The sequence below is a fragment of the Pongo abelii genome, chromosome 8, assembly GCF_028885655.2.
Source record: "Pongo abelii isolate AG06213 chromosome 8, NHGRI_mPonAbe1-v2.0_pri, whole genome shotgun sequence".
Classification (NCBI taxonomy): Eukaryota; Metazoa; Chordata; class Mammalia; order Primates; family Hominidae; genus Pongo; species Pongo abelii.
The window spans coordinates 49,583,495-49,605,556 of NC_071993.2; the positions used below are offsets into that span (position 1 = coordinate 49,583,495).

At 42.7% G+C, this 22,062-nt stretch overlaps 1 protein-coding gene across 5 annotated transcripts in view; it reads left to right on the top strand.

Moving 5' to 3' along the window:
* Window positions 1–22,062, top strand: part of ZNF487 (zinc finger protein 487) — an 86,091-nt gene that overhangs the window by 32,177 nt on the left and 31,852 nt on the right. Inside the window, exons 1-6 of one of the 5 annotated variants that reach the window (XM_054523277.2) lie at window positions 3,656–3,782; window positions 4,042–4,137; window positions 9,277–10,990; window positions 12,571–12,637; window positions 12,942–12,997; window positions 19,234–21,413. In XM_054523277.2, the coding sequence (XP_054379252.1) occupies window positions 3,749–3,782; window positions 4,042–4,137; window positions 9,277–9,767 (621 nt within the window). In that variant the 5' untranslated portion in view covers window positions 3,656–3,748 and the 3' untranslated portion in view covers window positions 9,768–10,990; window positions 12,571–12,637; window positions 12,942–12,997; window positions 19,234–21,413. Of the gene's footprint in view, window positions 1–3,630; window positions 3,783–4,041; window positions 4,138–9,276; window positions 12,472–12,570; window positions 12,998–19,233; window positions 21,414–22,062 lie in introns of those variants that run through there. The other 4 variants (XM_054523276.2, XM_054523278.2, XM_054523281.2 and 1 more) reach the window with 4 other exon arrangements.

A 22,062-nucleotide genomic window follows, 5' to 3' on the forward strand; every position in this document is an offset into this window, starting at 1 on the left:
TACCGAATGTGCCCTTTTCCTGGAGTATGTTTCCTAGGGAGCCTTCCAACTTATTCTGTTATAATTTATAAAGGATTTATAATTTATAAGCATTTATAATTATGTCAACCATATTTAATAAGTTGATCATTGGCTGGGTGGGTGCAGTGGCTCATGCCTGTAATCCTAGCACTTTGGGAGGCTGAGGCGGGAGGATCACTTGAGCCTGGGAGGTAGAGGTTGCAGTGAGCCATGTTTGTGCCACTGCACTCCAGTCTGTGTGACAAAGCGAGACTCTGTCTCAAAAAAAAAAAAAAAAAAGGTTGATCATCCTTTGTATATGGTGACTTTACCATATATTAGGACACTTTTTTTTTTTTTTTGAGATAGAGTTTCCCTCTTGTACCCCCAGACTGGAGTGCAATGGCGTGATCTCGGCTCACTGCAACCTCTGCCTCCCAGGTTCAAGCGATTCTCCTGCCTCAGCCTCCCGAGTAGCCATGCCTGTCTAATTTTTTTGTATTATTAGTAGATATGGGGTTTCACCATGTTGGCCAGGGAACTCCTGACCTCAGGTGATCTGCCCGTTTCGGCCTCCCAAAGTGCTGGGACTAGAGGTGTGAGCCACTGCGCCTGGCATAGGACACTATTTAACTCTGTTTTGGGACTTTTTCTTTTCAATGGAGTATTTTTCTTTTTATTAGAGAAGTTCATAATAAACAGTAATATCTAGCAAGACAAGCCCATTTATAATTTTTGTTTTTGACATCCTTTTTTCCCTTTTTTCTTTTTTTTGAGATGGAGTCTTGCTCTGTCGCCCAGGCTGGAGTGCAGTGGCGCGATCTCAGCTCACTGCAAGCTCCTCCTCCTGGGTTCACGCCATTCTCCTGCCTCAGCCTCCTGAGTAGCTGGGATTACAGGTGCCCGCCACCATGCCTGGCTAATTTTTTGTATTTTCAGTAGAAACAGGGTTTCACCGTGTTAGACAGGATGGTCTCGATCTGCTGACCTCGTGATCTGCCCACCTTGGCCTCCCAAAGTGCTGGGATGAGAGGCCTCGAGCCACCGCACCCACCCTCCCCTCACCCCTTTTTTTTTTCTTCTTTTTTTGAGATGGAGTCTCTCTCTGTAGCCCAGGCTGGAGTGCAGTGTCACAATCTTGGCTCACTGCAACCTCCACCTCCCGGGTCCTGGTTCAAGCAATTCTCCTGCCTCAGCCTCCCGAGTAGCTGGGATTACAGGCATGCGCCACCAATGCCCAGCTAATTTTTGTATTTTTAGTGGAGACAGGGTTTCACCATGTTGGCCAGGCTGGTCTTGAACTCCTGACCTCATGATCCGCCCACCTCAGCCTCCCAAAGTGCTGAGATTACAGGTGTGAGCCACCGTGCCCGGCCCCTTTTTTGCCTTTTAAATAGAAATTCAGTGGATCTCCTTCACCTTTTTTTCTTTTTCTTTTTCTTTTTTTTTTTTTTGAGACAGAGTCTTGCTCTGTTGCCCAGGGTGGAGTGCAATGGTGCGATCTTGGCTCACTGCAACCTCCACCTCCCAGGTTCAAGCGATTCTCCTGCCTCAGCCTCTTGAGTAGCTGGGATTACAGGCCTTTTTTTTTCCCCCAGACCCAAACATCAACTTACCTTCTCCACCTTTTATAAAAGCAACTTAAGTACAACAGCCAGGCTGGGCAAGGTGGCTTATGCCTGTAATCACAACACTTTGGGAGGCTTGAGGTGGGAGGATCACTTGAGCCCAGGAGTTTGAGACCAACCTGGGTAACATAGTGAGACCCCATTTCTCCAAAAATTTAAAAATCAGCCCGATGCAGCGACTTATGCCTGTAATTGCAGTACTTTGGGAGGCTAAGGCAAGCAGATTGCTAGAGCCCAGGAGTTAGAGACTAACCTGGGCAACATGGTGAAACCTTGTCTCTGTGCAAAGACAAAAAAATTAACTGGGGATGGTGGTATGCATCTGTAGTCCTAGCTACTCAGGAGGCTGAGGTAAGAAGATTGCTTGAGCCCAGGAGGTCAAAGCTGCAGTGAGCTGTGTTTGTGCCACCGCATTCCAGCCTGGGTGACAGAACAAGACCGTGTTTCAAAAAAAAAAAAAAAAAAGAGCAGGGGCTGGGTGCGGTGGCTCAAGCCTGTAATCCTAGCACTTATGGGAGGCTGAGGTGGCCGAGGTCAGGAGTTTGAGATGAGCCTAACCAACATGATGAAACCCCGTCTCTACTAAAAATACAAAAATGAGCCAGGCGTGGTGGTGCGCCCCTGTAACCCCAGCTACTCAGGAGGCTGAAGCAGGAGAATTGCTTGAACCTGGGAGGTGGAGGTTGCGGTAAGCTGAGATCGTGCCATTGCACTACAGCCTGGGTGACATGCCTGGAGCCCCAGGTACTTGGGAGGCTGAGGCAGGAGTATTGCTTGAGCCCAGGAATTTGAGGCTGTAGTGTGCGATGATCATGCCTGTGAATGTACTCCAGCATGGGCAAAACAGCAAGACCTGGCCTCTAAAAGGAAAAATGATTTATTATCTATTTTTTGAGACAGAGTCTAGCTCTGTCACCCAGGCTGGAGTGCAGTGGCGTGATCTTGGCTCACTGCAACCTCCACCTCCCAGGTTCAAGTGATTCTCCTGTCTCAGCCTCCCCAGTAGCCGTAATTACAGGTGTGCACCACCAAGCTTGACTGATTTTTGTATTTTTAATAGAGACAGGGTTTCACCACATTGGCCAGGCTGGTCTTGAACTTCTGACCTCAAGTGATCTGCCTGCCTTGGCCACCCAAAGTGCTGGGATTACAGGCGTGAGCCACCACAGTCAGCCTAGGTTTCTTTTTCAATCAATTTTTTTTTTTTTTAAAAATCAATTCTGCTAAAAGGCTGCCTCCTCACAGATTGAATACCAGGCCACCACACAGTATCTTAAGAGGCCAGGCTCCTCCCCGCTGCACAAGGCGCCAACTTCCCCTGCCTCCACCTCATTCTCCCAGTGCGCAGGTGGGTCCCCAGTCTGTTGCAGGCATGTGCAGACAAGACCCTGGGCAGATTCCCTTATCTGCAGAAAAGCATCTGATGTAAACACTTGTGGGATTGGTCGGAGATTCTCCGGGGACCCTCCCTTATCTGCTTCCTGCATCTATCACTAGTGGGACCTCATATAATTTTTGTATGAATTAAGAAAGTAGGCCGGGCCTAGTGGTTCACTTCTGTAATCCCAGCACTTTGGGAGGCCAGGGCAGGAGGATCGCTTGAGCCTGGAGTTCAAGACCAGCCTGGGCAACATGGTGAGACCTTGTCTCTACAAACAAACAATTAGCTGGGTGTGGTGGTGCATGCCTGTTGTCCCAGCTACTTGGGAGGCTGAGGTGGCAGAATTGCTTGTGCCCCAGTGGTCAAGGTTGCAGTGAGTTGTGATCATGCCACAGCACTCTAGCCTGAGTGATAGCGCAAGACCCCGTCTGGAAAAAAAAAAAAACAAAACCAATTAATATACTGGCAGAGTCCTCATACCAGGATTTCTCATTTTCCTACAATGTATGATATTAATAGTAGGCATCCTATGTAGCATTTTCTCTTCAACTATCAACAGTGAACATGACAAGGTGTTAGATCTCACACATATTATGTGCTCTCCACTTCTGATCACTGTAGAATGAAAACAAATGTACTGTTCTAGGGATCAGTGTCCTTCAGTGATGTGGCTGTGGGCTTCACCCAGGAGGAGTGGCAGCATCTGGACCCTGCTCAGAGGACCCTGTACAGAGATGTGATGCTGGAGAACTACAGCCTCCTCCTCTCAGTGGGTAAGGATTGTGTAATTTGCAGCTCCAAATAACATTTATTTCCTTTTTAGCTGCTGATTACAGATGGTTTCTTTGTATGATTTTGAGTTAAAGGCTTGAGACTCAGGAGTTGAAGCTTGATTGATCCCTTTTGGGCACTGTAAAGGATATCTGTGGTGTTTTCTGTAATGAAATGCTCAAGTGGACCTATTTTTGTGCAGGCACACCTTTGTCCTCCGCAGGCTATCTGGCCCACGTCCTGTGTCATTTTCATTCATAGGATATTGCATTACCAAACCAGAGGTGGTTTGCAAGTTGGAGCGTGGAGAGGTGCTGTGGATATTAGAGGAAGAGTCCCCAAGTCAGAGCCACCTAGGTGAGTTAATAAGTATATAGGAAGCTATAAGCCCAGGGAGAAATTTGATCCTAGGGAGATACTTCACATATTGACATCTTTGAAATTTTCCAGAGATATGTTTTTAGAGTTACCAGAACTTTGGAAGTGACTAAGAAGAGCTGGCCTGCTTGCCTCAGATGTATATATTATTACACACTAGCAGATAACAGCTAAATGGTCTTTGTTTTCTTCCAAAACTTAATCCTTGCCTCTCTCAGTTTAGTCAAATGAATGTCATTTGACTCTTCCTTCTATATCAATTTCAGTTATCTTCTTTTCATCATATATTATGTATTTATTCAATATGTATTAATTTGGCAGCTACGATGTTGGCAATTCCATCTGTGTTAGAGATATAGCTCTAACACCATGGCTGTGTTCTATTGGTAGAAGAGAATGAGATGTAGTGTGCGCTTTATGCAAGGGCCTTTTTGAAGTCAGTAGTTTAATAAACACAGATTTGAATTGTGTGTCAGTGGAGTATTCTGGCCAGATGGTATACCCTGTGCTGTGAACCTTAGGCCAGAGTGTCATGTATGCAGGACAGCAGTGAGCCGGGCTGGGTGGAAGTCAAGGGGTGATGGGGAGCATGTGAGAGATGCTGTCAGACAGACTGCTCGCTGAGGTGCTGATATATTCGGAAGTTGTAGCCAAAACAGAATTTGCTGCTAAATTGGATTATGGGTATAAGAAAAAGATAATAAGCATGATCTCAAAGGTTTTATGCTGAGGCACTGGCTGTGTGTTGATACCATTAACTGGATGGGAGAAAATGGGGAGAAACAGTTTTGGGAAGAAATAAGAGATAGACACATAAATTTAAACAAATATTCTTTGTATAAAATAGTAATGATGCCTAGTTGGATATAAAACAATAAAAATAAAATACTGAAAAATGACCCAACATGTGAATCAGTTACCAGTTGATCTGAATTGTGTTCTAAAATCCTTTTTTTTTTTCCTTTCTTTCTTTCTTTTTTTTTTTTGAGACAGCCTCTGTCAGTCTCACAGGCTAGAGTGCAGTGGTGCAATCTTGGCTCAATGCAGCCTCTGCCTCCCAGCTCAGAGATTCTCATACCTCAGCCTCCCTAGTAGTTGGGACCACAGGTGTGTATCACCACGCCTGACTAATTTTTGTATTTTTAGTAGAGATGGGGTTTTGCCATGTTGGCCAAGCTGGTCTCAAACTCCTGGCCTCAAGTAATCTGCCCCCTTGGCCTCCCAAAGTGCTGGGATTACAGGTGTGAGCCACTGCGCCTGGCCTCTAAATTCCTTTCATTGTTAAGAAGAAATAATGTTGCATTAAATATAAATGGTAACATGTAATGAGTAAATGCTAAAAGAAAGTAATACGTGTAACTTCTAAACTTTTAAAAAGAAGAAAATGGAAAAGAAAAAAATTAAATGTATTGGATTAGACTAAAAAAAAAAAAAATGAGGTCGGGCTTGGTGGCTCAGGCCTGTAATCCCACCACTTTGGGAGGCCGAGGCGGGTTGGTCACCTGAGGTCAGGAGTTCGAGACCAGACTGACCAACATGGCGAAACGCCGTCTCTACTAAAAGTACAAAAATTAGCCGGGTGTGGTGGCGGATGCCTGTAATCCCAGCTATTCAGGAAGCTGAGGCAGGAGAAGCTTGAACCGGAGCAGCAGATGTTGGAGTGAGCAGAGATCGCACTACTGTACTCCAGCCTGGGTGACAAGAGCGAGACTCCATCTCAAAAAAAAAAAAAAAATGAAAAAGTGGGGAAAGGCAGGTAAAAATTAGAACAACTGGAAACTCTTAAGTGAAAAAGAGAAAACCAATCCAGATATTTTAGAAATCTTAATACAGTTAAAGGGGCTAAACCATCTTATTAAAAGATGGATATTGTCAAATTGGATTTTCAAAAACCAAATTATATAGGCTCAGTGCAGTGGCTCACTCCTGTAATCCCAGCACTTCGGGAGACCAACCCAAGAGGATTGCTTGAGGTCAAGAGTTTGAGACCAGCCTAGGCAGCATAATGAGGAGCCATCTGTACAAAAAAATAAAAAATTAGGCCAGGCGCGGTGGCTCACGCCTAGAATCCCAGCACTTTGGGAGGCCAAGGCATGCGGATCACCTGAGGTCGAGAGTTCGAGACCAGCCTGACCAACATGGAAAAACCCCATCTCTACAAAAAATACAAAATTAGCTGGCCGTGGTGGCACATGCCTGTAATCCCAGCTACTCGGGAGGCTGAGGCAGGAGAATCACTTGAACCCGGGAGGTGGAGGTTGTGGTAAGCCGAGATTGCGCCATTGCACTCCAGCTTGGGCAACGAGAGCGAACCTCTGTCTCAAAAATAAATAAAAAAAAATTAGCCAGGCATGGTCATACACCAGTATTCTCAGTTTTGGGAGGCTAAAGTGGGAGGATCGCTTGAGCTGAGGAGTTTGAAGCTGCAGTGAGCTATGATCATGCCACTGCATTCCAGTCTGGATGACAGGGTAAGAGCCTGTCTGTAAAAACAAAACAAAAATCAAGCTATATGGAGTTTGAGAATCATATATGAAATGTGAACATGAAACCTTAGAATATAAAAGGAATGTAAATGATATATGGTCCAAATAATAAACAAAATAGAATGTTACCTCTCAGTGGACCCAAATTTAGCTTTTGAGTTTATTTTTGATGCAGTTCGTTTTTCTTTTTTCTTTTTTTGTTTTTTTAATGAGATGGAGTCTTGCTTTGTCTTCCAGGCTGGAGTGCAGTAGCCGATCTCTTTTGATCCTATCTCAAAAAATTTTTTTTTTCTAACTTAGATAAACAAAGAGAAAATTTATATATATATGTGTGTGTGTGTGAATATATGTATGTATGTATGTATGTGTGTATATATACATATACACACACATATACACATATATATGTGTGTATATATGTATAAATTTGTACTGATGGGATCTTGCTGTGTTGCTCAGACTGGTCTTGAACTCCTGACCTTAAGCAATTCTTCCACCTCTGCCTCCCAGAATGCTGGTTTAGAGGCTTGATCTACTGTGCCTGGCCTACTTATATTTTTTGATTGAATGAAACTCATTCTATTTTTCCTGTTATCATTTGAGTGAATCGGTCCCATTTATAATCTAAGAAGCATGATACTATTTTAGTGATCTATTTTTCTTAAGTTTGAAACATTTTGCTATGTTATTTCCTTAGCAATTATTTCAACATTACTCATCAATTATGTCCAACTGTGGTAAAATAAGCTAAAATAGAAAAGAATAGAATGATGGAATTGCTTATCAGGATAATAGAATAGTGAAGAACTCTGTCACTATTACATCATCCTTCAATTTTCTTATTGAGCTGCTTGAAGTATTGCATTACTTGTGACAAAAATATAAAAGAAGCCTGGAGAAACCTTATTTGTAGTTTCTTTCTTTTTTTTGTTGTTTTTATTTTATTTATTCATTTCTTTTTGAGATGGAGTCTCACTCTGTTGCCCAGGCTGGACTGCAGCGGTGTGATCTCATCTCACTGCAACCTCCGCCTCTCGGGTTCAAGCGATTCTACTGCCTCAGCCACTCGAGTAGCTGGGACTACAGGCACCCACCACTGTGTCCTGGCTATTTTTTTTTTTTTTTTGTATTGTTACTAGAGACGGGGTCCGTGTTGGCAAGGCTGGTTTCAAACTCCTGACCTCAGGTGATCCTCCTGCCTCAGCCTCCCAAAGTGCTGGGATTACAGGTGTGAACCACTGCACCTGACTCTCTTTCTTCCTTTCTTCCTTCCTTCCTTCCTTCTCTTTCTTTTTCTTTCTCTCTCCCTTCCTTCCTTCCTTCTTTTCTTTTCTTTTTTTTGAGACGGAGTCTTGCTCTCTTGCCCAGGCTGGAGTGCAGCAGCACAATTTAGGCTCACTGCAAGCTCCACCTCCCAGGTTCAAGCCATTCTCCTGCTGCAGCCTCCTGAGTAGCTGGGATTACAGGTGCGCACCACCACACCCAGCTCATTTTTGTATTTTGAGTAGAGACAAGGTTTCACCACGTTGGCCAGGCTGGTCTTGAGCTCCTGACCTCGTGATCCACCCCCATCGGCCTCCCAAAGTGCTGGGATTACAAGCGTGAGCCACCACGCCTGGCCACTTTTTATTATTATTTTTTGAAACGGAGTCTTACTCTGTCACCCATGCTGGAATGCGGTGGCATGATCTTGGCTCACTGCAACCTCTGCCTCCCGGGTTCAAGCGATTCTCCTGCCTCAGCCTCCCGAGTAGCTGGGATTACAGATGCACACCACCACACCTGGCTAATTTTTGTATTTTTAGTAGAGATGGGGTTTTGCCATGTTGGCCAGGCTGGTCTGGAACGCTTGACTTCAGGTGATCCACCCTCCTTGGCCTTCCAAAGTGCTGGGATTACAGGCGTGAGCCACCGCGCCCACCTCTCTCTCTTTTTTTTTTTTTTTTTTTTAATAATTCAATGGGCACAGTTGAGAGTTCAGAACTTTTATTTTCTTCCATTAATTGCAAAGAGTAGAAAATTGACAAGAGGAAGACTCTTCACAATTATTAGGCAAATCAGAAGATGAAGCAGAACCACTGTAGACTCTAATAATTACAGTGTAATTGACCGTATAAGTGAAATCTCAGACTATGAGTTAGATGATGCTATTCTAGATAAATAAAGGTATGCATATGATTCTGTTATAAGAACAGCCTGGGCTGGGTGCAGTGTCTCATGCCTGTGATCTCAGCACTTTGGGAGCCGAGGCAGGTGGATTTCTTGAGCCCAGGTCAAGGCTGCAGTGAGCTGTGATGCTGCCACTGCATTACAGTCTGGGCAACAGGAGTTTGAGACCAGCCTGAGTAACATGGCAAAAAACTCCATCTCTACAAAAAATACAAAAAATTAGCCAGGCATGGTGGTACATACTTGTAATCCCATTTACTCGAGAAGCTGAGGTGGGAGCATCACCTGAGCCCGGGAGGTTGAGGCTGCAGTGAGCCATGATCGCACCACTGCACAATCCAGCCTGGGTGACAGAGCCAGACACTGTGCCAAAAAAAAAAAAAAAAAAGCATGTGAATATGTCTCTTTTTCATGAGAAATATGTTAACATTTTTAATCTGTGGTAACTTATTCTTATTTCTAGACTGCTGCATAGATGATGACCTGATGGAGAAGAGACAGGAAAATCAAGACCAGCATTTGCAGAAAGTTGATTTTGTCAACAACAAAACACTGACTATGGACAGAAATGGTGTATTAGGAAAAACATTTTCTCTTGACACAAACCCCATTCTATCAAGAAAAATACGTGGCAACTGTGACTCATCTGGAGTGAATTTGAATAATATTTTGGAATTAATTATTAGTAATAGAAGCTCCTTTGTAAGGAACCCTGCTGAGTGTAATGTACATGGGAAATTTCTCCTCTGTATGAAACGTGAGAATCCTTATGCCAGAGGGAAACCTTTGGAATATGATGGAAATGGGAAAGCCGTCTCTCAGAATGAGGACTTATTTAGGCATCAGTATATTCACACTCTTAAGCAGTGTTTTGAATACAATCAGTGTGGGAAGGCTTTTCATGAAGAGGCAGCCTCAGTACCCATAAGAGTGTGCTCATGGGAGACCCTGTGAATATAATGAACATGTGAGAGCCTTTTCCGATAGACCAATATTCATTGTTCATCAGAGAACTCACATAAGGAAGAGTCACTATGAATTCAATGAATGTGAGAGGAGGTCCGGTGAGAGGCCACCTGTAAATAAACACCACAGGGTTATGGAGATGGAACACTATGAGTGTAATGCGAGTGAGAATAGTTTTGGCAAGAAATCACTCCTCATTCTATGAAGTTACAGAGGAGAGAAAACTTTTGACTGTAATAGAGATTTGGAAGTATTCTGCAAGAAGCCAAATTTCACTCAACATCAAGAAACACATATAGGAAAGAATGCCTATAAAATTAATCAGTATGCTAGTACATTTTGCCGTAAGCCAAAGCATTCTGTATATCAGAAAACAGATACACAAGAAAAACTCTATGAATGTAGTGAATGTGGGAAAACCTTCAGCCATAAATCCTCTTTTATCCTACATCAGAGGATACACAGAGGAGAGAAACCCTATGAATGCACTGAATGTGGGAAAACTTTTGGATATAGGTCATGCCTTGCAGTACATCAAAGAACACACACGGGACAAAACCTATGAATGTAATGAATGTGGAAAAAACTTCTGTGAGAAGTCAAATCTTCATGTACATCAGAGAACACACACAGGAGAGAAACCCTATGGATGTAACGAATGTCAGAAAGCCTTTGGTGATAGGTCAGCTCTAAAAGTACATCAGAGAATACATACTGGCGAGAAACCCTATGAGTGTAAGGAATGTGGGAAAACTTTCTCCCAGAAGCCAAACTTCATTAATCATCAGTGAACTCACACAGGAGAGAGACCCTTTGAATGCAATGAATGTCAAAAATCCTTCTCTGTGAAGTCAAAACTTAGAGAACATCAGAGAATTCACACAGGGGAGAAATCCTATGAATGTAATGAATGTGAGAATATGTTCTACCACAAGTCATCCCTCACAGTACATCAGAGAACCCACACAGGAGAGAAACCCTATGCATGTAGTGAATGTGGGAAAACCTTCTACCAGAAGTCATCCCTCACAACACATCAGAGAACACACACAGGGGAGCAACCCTATGAATATAATGAAACCTTTTACCAGAATCCCAACTTCACTAAACATCAGAGAGACGACATAGAGGAAACCCTTGTCAACATCCTGAAGGCTCAGAAACCTTCACCTTCTTGGACTCATTCCATAGCAGAAACAACCCAGGTTGGGGTGAGAACACCCAATAAAGATGAGAAATCTTTTGCCTAGAAGTGATATTTCATCGAACAGCAAATAACTGATATTTTATCTTCTTTTCTTTTGTTGTTGTTACTTTTTTGAGACAGAGTTTCGCTCTTATTGCCCAGGCTGGAGCGCAATGGCATGATCTTGGCTCACCGCAACCTCTGTTTCCTGGATTCAAGCAATTCTCCTGCCTCAGCCTCCCAAGTAGCTGGGATTACAGGCATGCGCCACCATGCCTGGCTAATTTTGTATTTTTAGTAGACACGGGGTTTCACCATGTTGGTCAGGCTGCTCTTGAACTCCTGACCTCAGGTGTCCACCCGCCTTGGCCTGCCAAAGTGTTGGGATTACAGCCACCACGCCCAGCCCTTCTTTTTTTTTTGAATCAGAATCTCACTCTGTTGCCCAGGCTGGAGTGCAGTGGCACAATCTTGGTTCATTGCAACCTCCTCCTCCTGGGTTCAAGTGATTCTTGTACCTCAGCCTCCCAAGTAGCTGGGACTACAGGCATGTGTCACCATGCTCAGCTAATTTTTGTATTTTTTGTAAAGACAGATTTTCACTATGTTGGCCAGGGTGGTCTGGAACTCCTGACCTCAAGTGATCTGCCCGCCTTGGCCTCCCAAAGTGCTGGGATTACAGGTGTGAGCCACCATGCCTGACCAATAATTTATATTTTATTTTATTTTTATTTATTAATTTTTTGAGATGGAGTCTCACTCTGCTGCCCAGGCTGGAGTGCAGTGGCACGATCTCGGCTCACTGCAACCTCCGCCTCCCTGCAACCTCCACCTCCCTGCAACCTCCGCCTCCTGGCTTCAAGTGATTCTTCTGCCTCGGCCTCCTGAGTAGCTGGGGTTACAGGTGTGTGCCACTAGGCCCAGCTAATTTTTGTATTTTTAGTAGAGACAGGGTTTCGCCATGTTGGCCAGGCTGCTTTGGCCTCCCAAAGTGCTGGGATTATAGGCGTCAGCCACCACACCTGGCCTTTATTCTCACCTTAGAATCACTAAGATGGTAGTGCAGGAAGAGTATACAGTATTTAACTATTTCTGCCTCATTTGAAAGATAAAATGTATGGAGCCTGAGAGAATAAATGAATTATTACAGGTCACTCCTTTGTTACTGATCAAGATAAAAATTTGTTCCAGGCGCGGTGGCTCACACCTGTAATCCCAGCACTCTGGGAGGCCGAGGCAGGTGGATCACCTGAGGTCAGAAGTTCGAGACCAGCCTGGCCAACATGGGGAAACCCTGTCTCTACTAAAAATACAAAAAATTAGCCAGGCGTGGTGGCGGGCACCTGTAATCTCAGCTACTCGAGAGGCTGAGGCAGGAGAATTGCTTGAACCTGGGAGGTGGAGGTTGCAGTGAGCCGAGATCGTGCCACTGCATGCCAGCCTGGGCGACGGGGCAAGACTCTATTTCAAAAAAAAAAAGTTTCATGATTTCTTTATTTCTTTGCATAGCTGAAACAAGTCTTATCAAAAGATTGTGAAACTGTAATCAAATTAGAACAAATATTAAAAAAAATCTTGTACTGAAGCATTCATTCTCTTTTTTAGAGTTTCTGTGAATTGTTCAACAATATTCCCAGTATATATTCATAGGAAAACAGATAAACAGCATAACGTGAGTGTTTCCTACCACATCAGTTTTAATGAAGATGCTTTCTATATTAGGATCCTGTCATTTATAAATTGTTTGTATTTTAATTTTTTTTGTGTTAGCGACATAAATTGTTAATCATTGGGATACATGTGTTTACTTTCACCCAGTGAAAAATTGCATGTCTAAGCTCAACACAATCTGGTCATAGAGATATCTCCACATTGTTCAAATGGTCTCTTCTGTGTAGCATTTTAGGAAGTTGGATCCAGGAACAGCAAGGCGGGCCAGATTTCTCCTAACTTTATTCTTACCTCCTCTTTCCCAGCATTACCTTTACTCTTCACATTTTTCCAAGACCAGTAGAAAATGAACAGATCCCAGGTGAGTTGTTTAGTTGTTATTATCAGCTTTATTTATAATGCAATGTATGAGGCTTTTAAGGCTCATTAGAATGGAAATATAGAAATCAACAGGAAAATAGACAATAGCAGACTGAAAGCATGATTTAATACATAGGTAAGTACAAGTTTTATGGTCTTTCATAGTTATCAAAATTGAGCTGTAAATTTGAATCTTTTTGATAGCCATTGCACAATGCAGACATCTGTCACATGATTTACATTTCCATAAAGAAAAAACATATTGATTATGAATGGGGCATGAAGACTTCCTGGCAGTGAGTCTAAAATTGTTCTCTTTTTGCACTCTGTATGGGCGATGAAATGTACAACCTTCCAATAACTTCAATAAAAGAAATTCAGCCTCCTTCAATAGTTCTTCAGTGGGAACAAAGGACTCAAGAGCTATAAGAAAACTCAGTGAATATAGGTTTTCAGAGAATCAAAATATTGTAGTCTAGTGTAGTATGTAGATTAGTAGAGTAAGCACTAGCCATATGTGGATATTGAAATATAATTAAAATATATTTCATAAGTCACATAGTAACATTTTAAGTGCTTAGTTGCCACATGTGGCTAGTGGCTACCAAATTGGGCAGCACTGCTCTAGGCCATTTTCTGGTGTTGCTGCTTGATACAGGGATAAAATGTAGAGTATCTGGAGGAAGAAATCAAGTGCATCTTCAGACTATTTCAGTAAATCATTTTTTTCCCCATTTAGGCTGTATTTATGGGGTAGTATAGACAGTTCACAGTTATACTCTCTGGCATTTGTGCCTGTAATTCTATTTCACATTTCAGACCTTTCTTTTCTGAACAAACCAGAAGAGGTAAAGGAACTGAGAAAGTGTGATTAATGGTATAAATTGAAATGGATATGTTATGTTCAAACATTAATATAATAGTTGATAAACCAAGATTCAGAGCAAAACCAAAATACACACATTACAAAAAATATGAATGGCTGAATTTCTTATCCAAGACAGACTATCATACTGGTTTAAAAAACCAAAATACAGCCATATTGTTTCTTAAAAATATGCTTTTAAGAAATCTAAAAGGCTGGGCAGGGTGGCTCACACCTGTAATCCCAGCACTTTGGGAGGCCGAGGGGGGCGGATCACCTGAGGTTGGGAGTTCGAGACCAGCCTGACCAACATGGAAAAACTTCGTCTCCACTAAAAATACAAAATTAGCCTGGCGTGGTGGTGCATGCTTGTAATCCCAGCTACTTGGGAGGCTGAGGCAGGAGAATCGCTTGAACCTGGGAGGCGGAGGTTGCGGTGAGCCGAGATTGCGCCATAGCACTACAGCCTGGGCAACAAGAGTGAAACTCCTTCTCAAAAAAAAAAGAAAAAAAAGTCTAAAAGAGATGAAGGAAGGAAACCAAAGAAATGGGCAAAATATTTTTGGCAAAAGCAATTAAAAGGCAAATAAGAGCATCTTTATTTATATCAAAGTGGAACTTGTACCCGTAATGGTATGAAAATAGATATCACACAATGGTAAATAGCAAAATTAGGCAAGAGGATAAAAGTCATCTTTTTATATAGCCAAATAGAAAAGCAGCTGCTACCTTGATTATAGACAACTATTAAGAGAGGCAAGAAACCTCTTTCAGCTTATGACAGATCAAAGAGATTAAAAATAAGGAAAGATAGCTAGCTAGCCTGTATTCTGCCCAATGGAATATTTTATTCTTCAAGGAAAAATTGCAAAGATTGAAGAGATAATCATACCTAAAATTCAGTGGTATTTATTCTGTGTCAGTGGTTTTCTAAATATCTTAAACTTATATAATCTAATCTCAACAGCAAACGTGTAACATAGATATCATTGTTTTCCCAAAATAAAACTGAAGTAAAAAGATTAAGTGCCATGCCTATTATGGGATCTAGGTCAACAAATTTTTCATCACTCATTTTTCATCATTAGATCATATTCTGGTCACTAAGAATTTTTTTTTTTTTTTTTTTTGAGGCAGAGTCTTGCTCTATCACCCAGGCTGGAGTGCAGTGGCACGATCTCAGCTCACTGCAACCTCCGCCTTCCAGGATCAAGTGATTCTCCTGCCTCAGCCTCCCGGTTAGCTGGGATTACAGGCGCGTGCGACCATGCCTGGCTAATTTTTTGTGTTTTTAAATGAGATGGGGTTCCATCGTATTAGCCAGGATGGTCTCGATTTCCTGACCTTGTGATCTGCCTGCCTCTGCCTCCCAAAGTGCTGGGATTACAGGCGTGAGCCACCATGCCCGGCCCAGAAAAATTTTTTTCTTTTTTTTTTTTGAGATGGAGTTTTGCTCTTGTTGCCCAGGCTGGAGTGCAATGGCGCCATCTCCACTCACTATAGACTCTGCCTCCCGGGTTCAGGAAATTCTCCTGCCTCAGCCTCCCGAGTAGCTGGGATTACAGGCATGTGCCATCACGCTTGGCTAATTTTTTTGTATTTTTTTTTAGTAGAGGTGGGGTTTCACTGTGTTAGCCAGGATGGTGTCCATCTTCCGACTTCAGGTGATCCCTCGGCCTGGGCCTCCCAAAGTACTGGGATTACAGGCGTGAGCCACTGTGCCCGGCCCGAACATTTTTAATACTAAAAAGTAGAAATTTGTTAGAAGTAGAATTTTGAGGCCGGGCGCAGTGGCCCACGCCTTTATTCCCAGCACTTTGGGAGGCCAAGGTGGGTGGATCACCTGAGGTCAGGAGTTCGAGACCAGCCTGGCCAACTTGGCAAAACTCCGCCTCTACCAAAAATACGAAAAAAAAAAAAAAATTAGCCGGGCATGGTGGCAGGCGCCTATAGTCCCAGCTACTCAGGCTGAGGCAGGAGAATTGCTTAAACAGGGAGGCGGAGTTCGGAGTGAGCCAAGATGGCTCCACTGCATTCCAGCCTGGGTGACAGAGCGAGACCCTGTCTCAAAAAAAAAAAAAAGTAGAATTTCAAGATATTACATCCTTAATTGTGAACTTTAAAACTGAAAGGAATAGATAAATTACTTATGATATGTAATCATAAAAGAAATCATCCCTTAAATAAAACTTTGGACTTAAATATCAAAATCCTAATTATTAATTACCTGGAATAAATTGTAAGGAGAATACATGACAACCTTAGGGCAACAAGTAAATTTATTGCAGAATACTGTAACTTATTTTTAAAACTAAACTGAAAATAATTATGAATTATATATTTGCTCAAAGAAACTGGAAAAAAGGTGAAGCAGGACAAGATTAGGATAAAATCATAAATGAATATAATTAAAACATAATAAGGAGCAAAGCTAAGTGTAAAACTAAAAGCAGTTTGTTGCAACTGGTCATAAAAGTGATTAAATCTAAAGCTGGCATTAATAAGGAAGCAAGGTAATAAAGCAAAAATATAAACAGCTTTGAGAAAGTACACCTAATAACAAAATCTTGTAACACAACAAATGAAAATAACAAAAAATATAGGGAGACTACATCGAGGATTATACCAAAGAATAAATACAGCATGTTCTATTAGAATATCCTCTCCATGAAAGTAGTAATTTTGTTCACAACAATCTTTCCAACACTGTAGCAGCAGATGCTCAATATATATTCACTGAATAAGTGACTGACCAAGTAGGGTTTATATCAAAGAAAGTATGGCTACTTCAACAATAAGAAACTTACTGGAGGCCGGGAGTGGTGGCTTACTCCTGTAATCCCAGCACTTTGGGAGAATGAGGTGAGAGGATCGCTTGAGGCCAGGAGTTTGAGACCAGCCTGGGCGATACGGCAAAATCCTGTCTTTACAAAAAAAATATGAAAAATTAGCTGGGTATGGTGGCCTATGCGTGTAGTCCTGGCTACTTGGAAGAATCACCTGAGCCCAGGAGGTCAATGGTGTGGTGAACAGTGATCACACCAGCCCAGGCAACAGAGACAGACCCTGGCTCAAAAAGAAAAAACAAAACAAAAACACTCCCCAACTTCTTGGAGATACTACATCAATGTATATAACTTGAATACAGAATTATATGAAAGTCACTAGGCTGGGTGCAGTGGCTCATGCCAAGGAAGGAGGATTGCTTGAGGCCAGGAGTTCAAGACCAACCTGGCCAACATAGAAAGACTCCATTTCTAAAAAAGTGAAAAAAATTTTAAAAGTCACTAGCTAACAGGTAATTAGATACACATTTATTTATTTATTTATTTATTTATTTATTTTCATTTATTTATTTTTTGAGATGGAGTCTCGCTCTGTCGCCCTGGCTGGAGTGCAATGGTGCGATCTTGGCTCACTGCAACCTCCACCTCCTGGGTTCAAGCAATTCCCATGTCTCAGGCTCCTGAGTAGCTCAGTTTATAGGCGCCAGCCACCAAGCCTGGCTAATTTTTGTATTTTTAGTAGAGATGGGGTTTTACCATGTTGGCCAGGCTGATCTCGAACTCCTGACCTCAGGTGATCTGCCCGCCTCCGCCTCCCAAAGTGTTGGGATTACAGGCGTGAGCCACCACGCCTGGGCTAGATACAAATGTTAAACATGTTAGCCAATAACAAGTTCCAAATAGAAATGGAAGACAAATGGGAATACTTGTAATGTCAAAAATGATAAATTAGGCATAAATTTAGTTTCATTGAGAAAGGTACATTGGAGCAAAGTCCTGAAGGAGGAATCATAAAAAATACTAAATCCAATAGAAGGCTTAAAAAGAGAAAAAAGATCAAGGAACAGCTGGAACAAGAAGAAAAATAGAAACAAATAGGTTATAGACTTAAACAGTCACATCAGTATTCACGTTACATACAAATGTCCCAAATATCCAAAGGCAGATGTTGCCAAATTGGATTTTAAAAAAAGCAATGCCCATTTGTATACTACAGACAAGAAACTCATATTAATATAAAGACAGAAATAGCTTAAAAGTAGAAGGATTGAGGCCGGCGCGGTGGCTCATGCCTATAATCCCAGCACTTTGAGAGGCCAAAGGCGGGTGGATCGCCTGAGGTCAGGAGTTTGAGACCAGCCTGGGCAACATGATGAAACCCCATCTCTACTAAAAATACAAAAATTAGCCAGTGTGGTGGCAGATGCCTGTAATCCCAGCTACTCGAGAGGCTGAGGCAGGAGAATTGCTTGGCCTCGTGAGCTGGAGGTTGCAGTGAGCTGAGATCGTGCCACTGTAATCCAGCCTGGGCAACAGACCAAGACCCTGTCTCAAACAAAACAAAACAAAAAGAAAATAAATAAAACAAACAAACAGATTTTCTCCCATTTCTTCTTGTGATTTTCCCCCCATATTCAGTTGTTTTGCTTATCTTAGTTCTTACTGTTATAGCCTGAGTTTTCCTGAAGTAGCTCTACTTCTTTTTTTTTTTTTATGAGATGGAGTTTCGCTCTTGTTGCACGGGCTGGAGTGCAATGGCACAATCTTGGCTCACTGCAACCTCCACCTTCTGGGTTCAAGCAGTTCTCCTGCCTTAGCCTCCCAAGTAGCTGGGATTACAGGTGCCCGCCACCACGCCCGGCTAATTTTTTTTTTTTTTTTGAGATAGAATTTCACTCTTGTTGCACAGGCTGGAGTGCAATGGCATGATCTCAGCTCACCACAACCTCTGCCTCCCAGGTTCAAGCTATTCCCCTGCCTCAGCCTCCTGAGTAGCTGGGATTACAGGCATGCATCTCTATGCTTGACTAATTTTGTATTTTTAATAGAGATGGGGTTTCTCCATGTTGGTCAGGCTGGTCTCGAACTCCCAACCTCAGGTGATCTGCCCGCCTCGGACTCCCAAAGTGCTGGGATTATAGGCATGAGTCACCATGCCTGGCCTTTTTTTTTTTTTTTTTTTTTTTTTGAGACAGAGTCTCACTCTGTCTCCCAGGGGCATGATCTCGGCTCACTGCTACCTCCACCTCCCAGGTTCAAGTGATTCTCCTGCCTCAGCCTCCTGAGTAGCTGGGACTACAGACATGTGCCACTATGCCTGGCTAATTTTTAATTTTTGTATTTTTAGTAGAGACAGGGTTTCACCATGTTGGTCAGGATGGTCTCGAACTCCTCACCTCAGGTGATCCACCCGCCTCAGCCTCCCAAAGTACTGGGATTACAGGCCCGTGAACCACCATGCCCAGCCTCTACTTCATTTTTTATTCATTTTCCATAAGTGAATAACTCTATATTTAGTGCAGGTTGCTAATTTTATTGTTATGTTTCAGAGAATTTTATTCTTATTCTTTGTGTCCTGTTCTCTAGGCACCTGTGTGGGTTCCCTCAGACCTGGCCCCAGTACTTTTGCCTTTCCTTGGGAGCCATCTGATTCACTGCTGGTTTCAGCAGCCACCAACATGCCAGTGACTCCGCAGTCCTCAGCTTCATTACGGGCTTCCCTTCTGAGTGCCAGAACCACTCATCCAGCTGCCTCCTGAAGATCCCTGCCTGCCCGTTCCACAGACACTTCAAGCACAACATGTCCGAGACCCCTCTAGCCCTTACCTTTTGCCCAGCCTCTTTCTTTGCACTTCCCAGTCTTTGCAAATGGCACCTGGATTTACCTGGAGGCTCATAAAGAAACTCTGGGAGATAATTTCCCCATCTTTCTTTTGCACCATGAATTTGGGACCAATATCTCTTAATGTCTTATTTTGTAGGATCAGTTCTTTCCAGGAGTTAGCTAACATCTTTTGTAAAGAGCCAGATAGCGAATATTTTATGCCTTGTGGACCAAGAAATAAAATCAAGGATATATATAGGACTTACTGAGCAAGAGACAGAAGAAATTTCCACCAATTTTTTTTTGTTTTGTTTTATTTTGTTTGCTTGTTTTGATATGAGGTCTTTGGCCTCACTCTGTCGCCAGGCTGAAGTGCAATGGTGTGATCATGGCTCACTGTAGCCTAGACCTCCTAGGAGGTTCAAGTGATTCTTCCACGTCAGCCTCCTGAGTAGCTGGGACCACACAGCCACCACGCTGCCACATCCCGCCATGAGCTGCTAATTTTAAAAAATTTCTGTGAAGATGGGGTTTTGCCACATTGCCCAGGCTACCACCAATTTTTGTTGATGAAATTCAAAATATAATCATAATTGTGTTATAGTGTTTTGCAATACAGGTCTACTAATGAGAAAAGTGGAGTTCTTTTGGGGTGGTTAACATTTTGCTTAATTGAGGTTCTTCGTAATTATTCTATGTCATCAAAATCTATTGCAAATCATCATCTGCTAATGTTGAATTGTAATGAGATTTCACATATTTCATCTTTGAAAATGTGTTTCACATAGGTGCTACCAGTTACTGATATCAGTCCACAAACATGATTTTATTTTTTTATTTTATTTTATTTTATTTTATTTTAATTTGAGATGGAGTCTTGCTCTATTTCCCAGGCTGGAGTGTAGTGGCGTGATCTTGGCTCACTGCAAGCGCCACCTCCTGGGTTCATGCCATTCTCCTGCCTCAGCCTCCCAAGTAGCTGGGACTACAGGCGCCTGCCACCACGCCCGGCTAATTTTTTTGTATTTTTTTAGTAGAGATGGGGTTTCACCATGTTAGCCAGAATGATTTCAATTTCCTGACCTCGTGATCCGCCGGCCTCGGCCGCCTCCCAAAGTCATGATTTTATTTTTTAAAAATAAATTTAATGTGTATTTTTGAGGCTTACAACATATTATGGGATATATATAGATAGTAAAGTGTTTAGTGAAGCAGATTAATGGATCTGTCATCTCACATAGTTGCTTTTGTTGTGACAAGAGCAGCTACAATTTACTTAATAAAAATCCCTAATAGAATTTTACTAATTTTAGTCCTTATATTGTACATTAGAACTCTAAAGGTGTTCAGGCCAGGCGTGGTGGCTCATGCCTGTAATCCCAGCACTTTTGGAGGCCAAGGCGGGCGGATCACCTGAGGTCAGCAGTTTGAGACCAGCCTGACCAACATGGAGAAACCCCGTCTGTACTAAAAATACAAAATTAGCTAAGTGTGGTGTTGCATGCCTGTAATCCCAGCTACTCAGGTGGCTGAGGCAGGAGAATTCCTTGAACCTGGGAGGCAGAGGTTGCGGTGAGCTGAGATTGCCCCATTGCACTCCAGCCCAGGCAACAAGAGCGAAACTCCTTCTCAAAAACAAACAAACAACAACAACAAAAAAACTCTAATGGTGTTCATCCTACATATTTAAGAGTTTGTATCCTTTGACCTACATTTCCCCATTTCCTTTACCACCCCTCCAACACCTGTGGTAACCACTGCTTTATTCTCTTTGTATTTGAGCTCTTTTCAAAAATATGGCTAACAGCCTGGCGTGATGGCTCACACCTGTAATCCCAGCACCCTGGGAGGCTGAGGTGGGTGGATTGCCTGAGACTAGGAGTTCAGATCAGCCTGGGCGACATGGCGAAACCCTGTCTCTACAAACAGTAAAAATATCCAGGTGTGGTGATGCGTGCTTGTAGTCCCAGCTACTTGGGAGGTTGAGGTAGGAGGATCACTTGAGCCTGGGAGGTCGAGGATGCAGTGAGCCATGATTGTGCCACTGGACAGCCTGGGAGACAGAGCAAGACCCTTCCTCAAAAAAAAAAAAAAGATATATGGCTTCCAAATAAGCTGTGATGAAATATTCCAGCTAATTAGATAAGAAAACTACCCACACTCCACTGTGCCTTAAAAATCTGACACTCAAAGCCCATTTCTCTTGTTTTGACATGATATGCACTGGTAATAAAAAGCTAAAATAGGCCAGGCACGTTGGCTCATGCCTGTAATCCCAGTCCTTTGGGAGGCTAAGGCAGGAGAATGGCTTGAACCTGGGAGGCGGAGGATGTAGTCAGCCAAGATTGTGCCACTGCACTCCAGCCTAGGCGACAGAACAAGACTCCATCTCAAAAAAAAAAAAAAAAACTAACTAAAATAAAATGTCACAAGATGGCATTAGGCCTGGCACTTGAAATGCAGCGAAGTTATAACTGAATCCATGTCTTGTGATTTGCAGTGTGCTGGGCAGCAGTGAGAGTGCCACATACAGTCTGTGGTGACTACTTGTCCCTGCCGTCATGTGAAAGCAGCTTAGACAATACACAAAC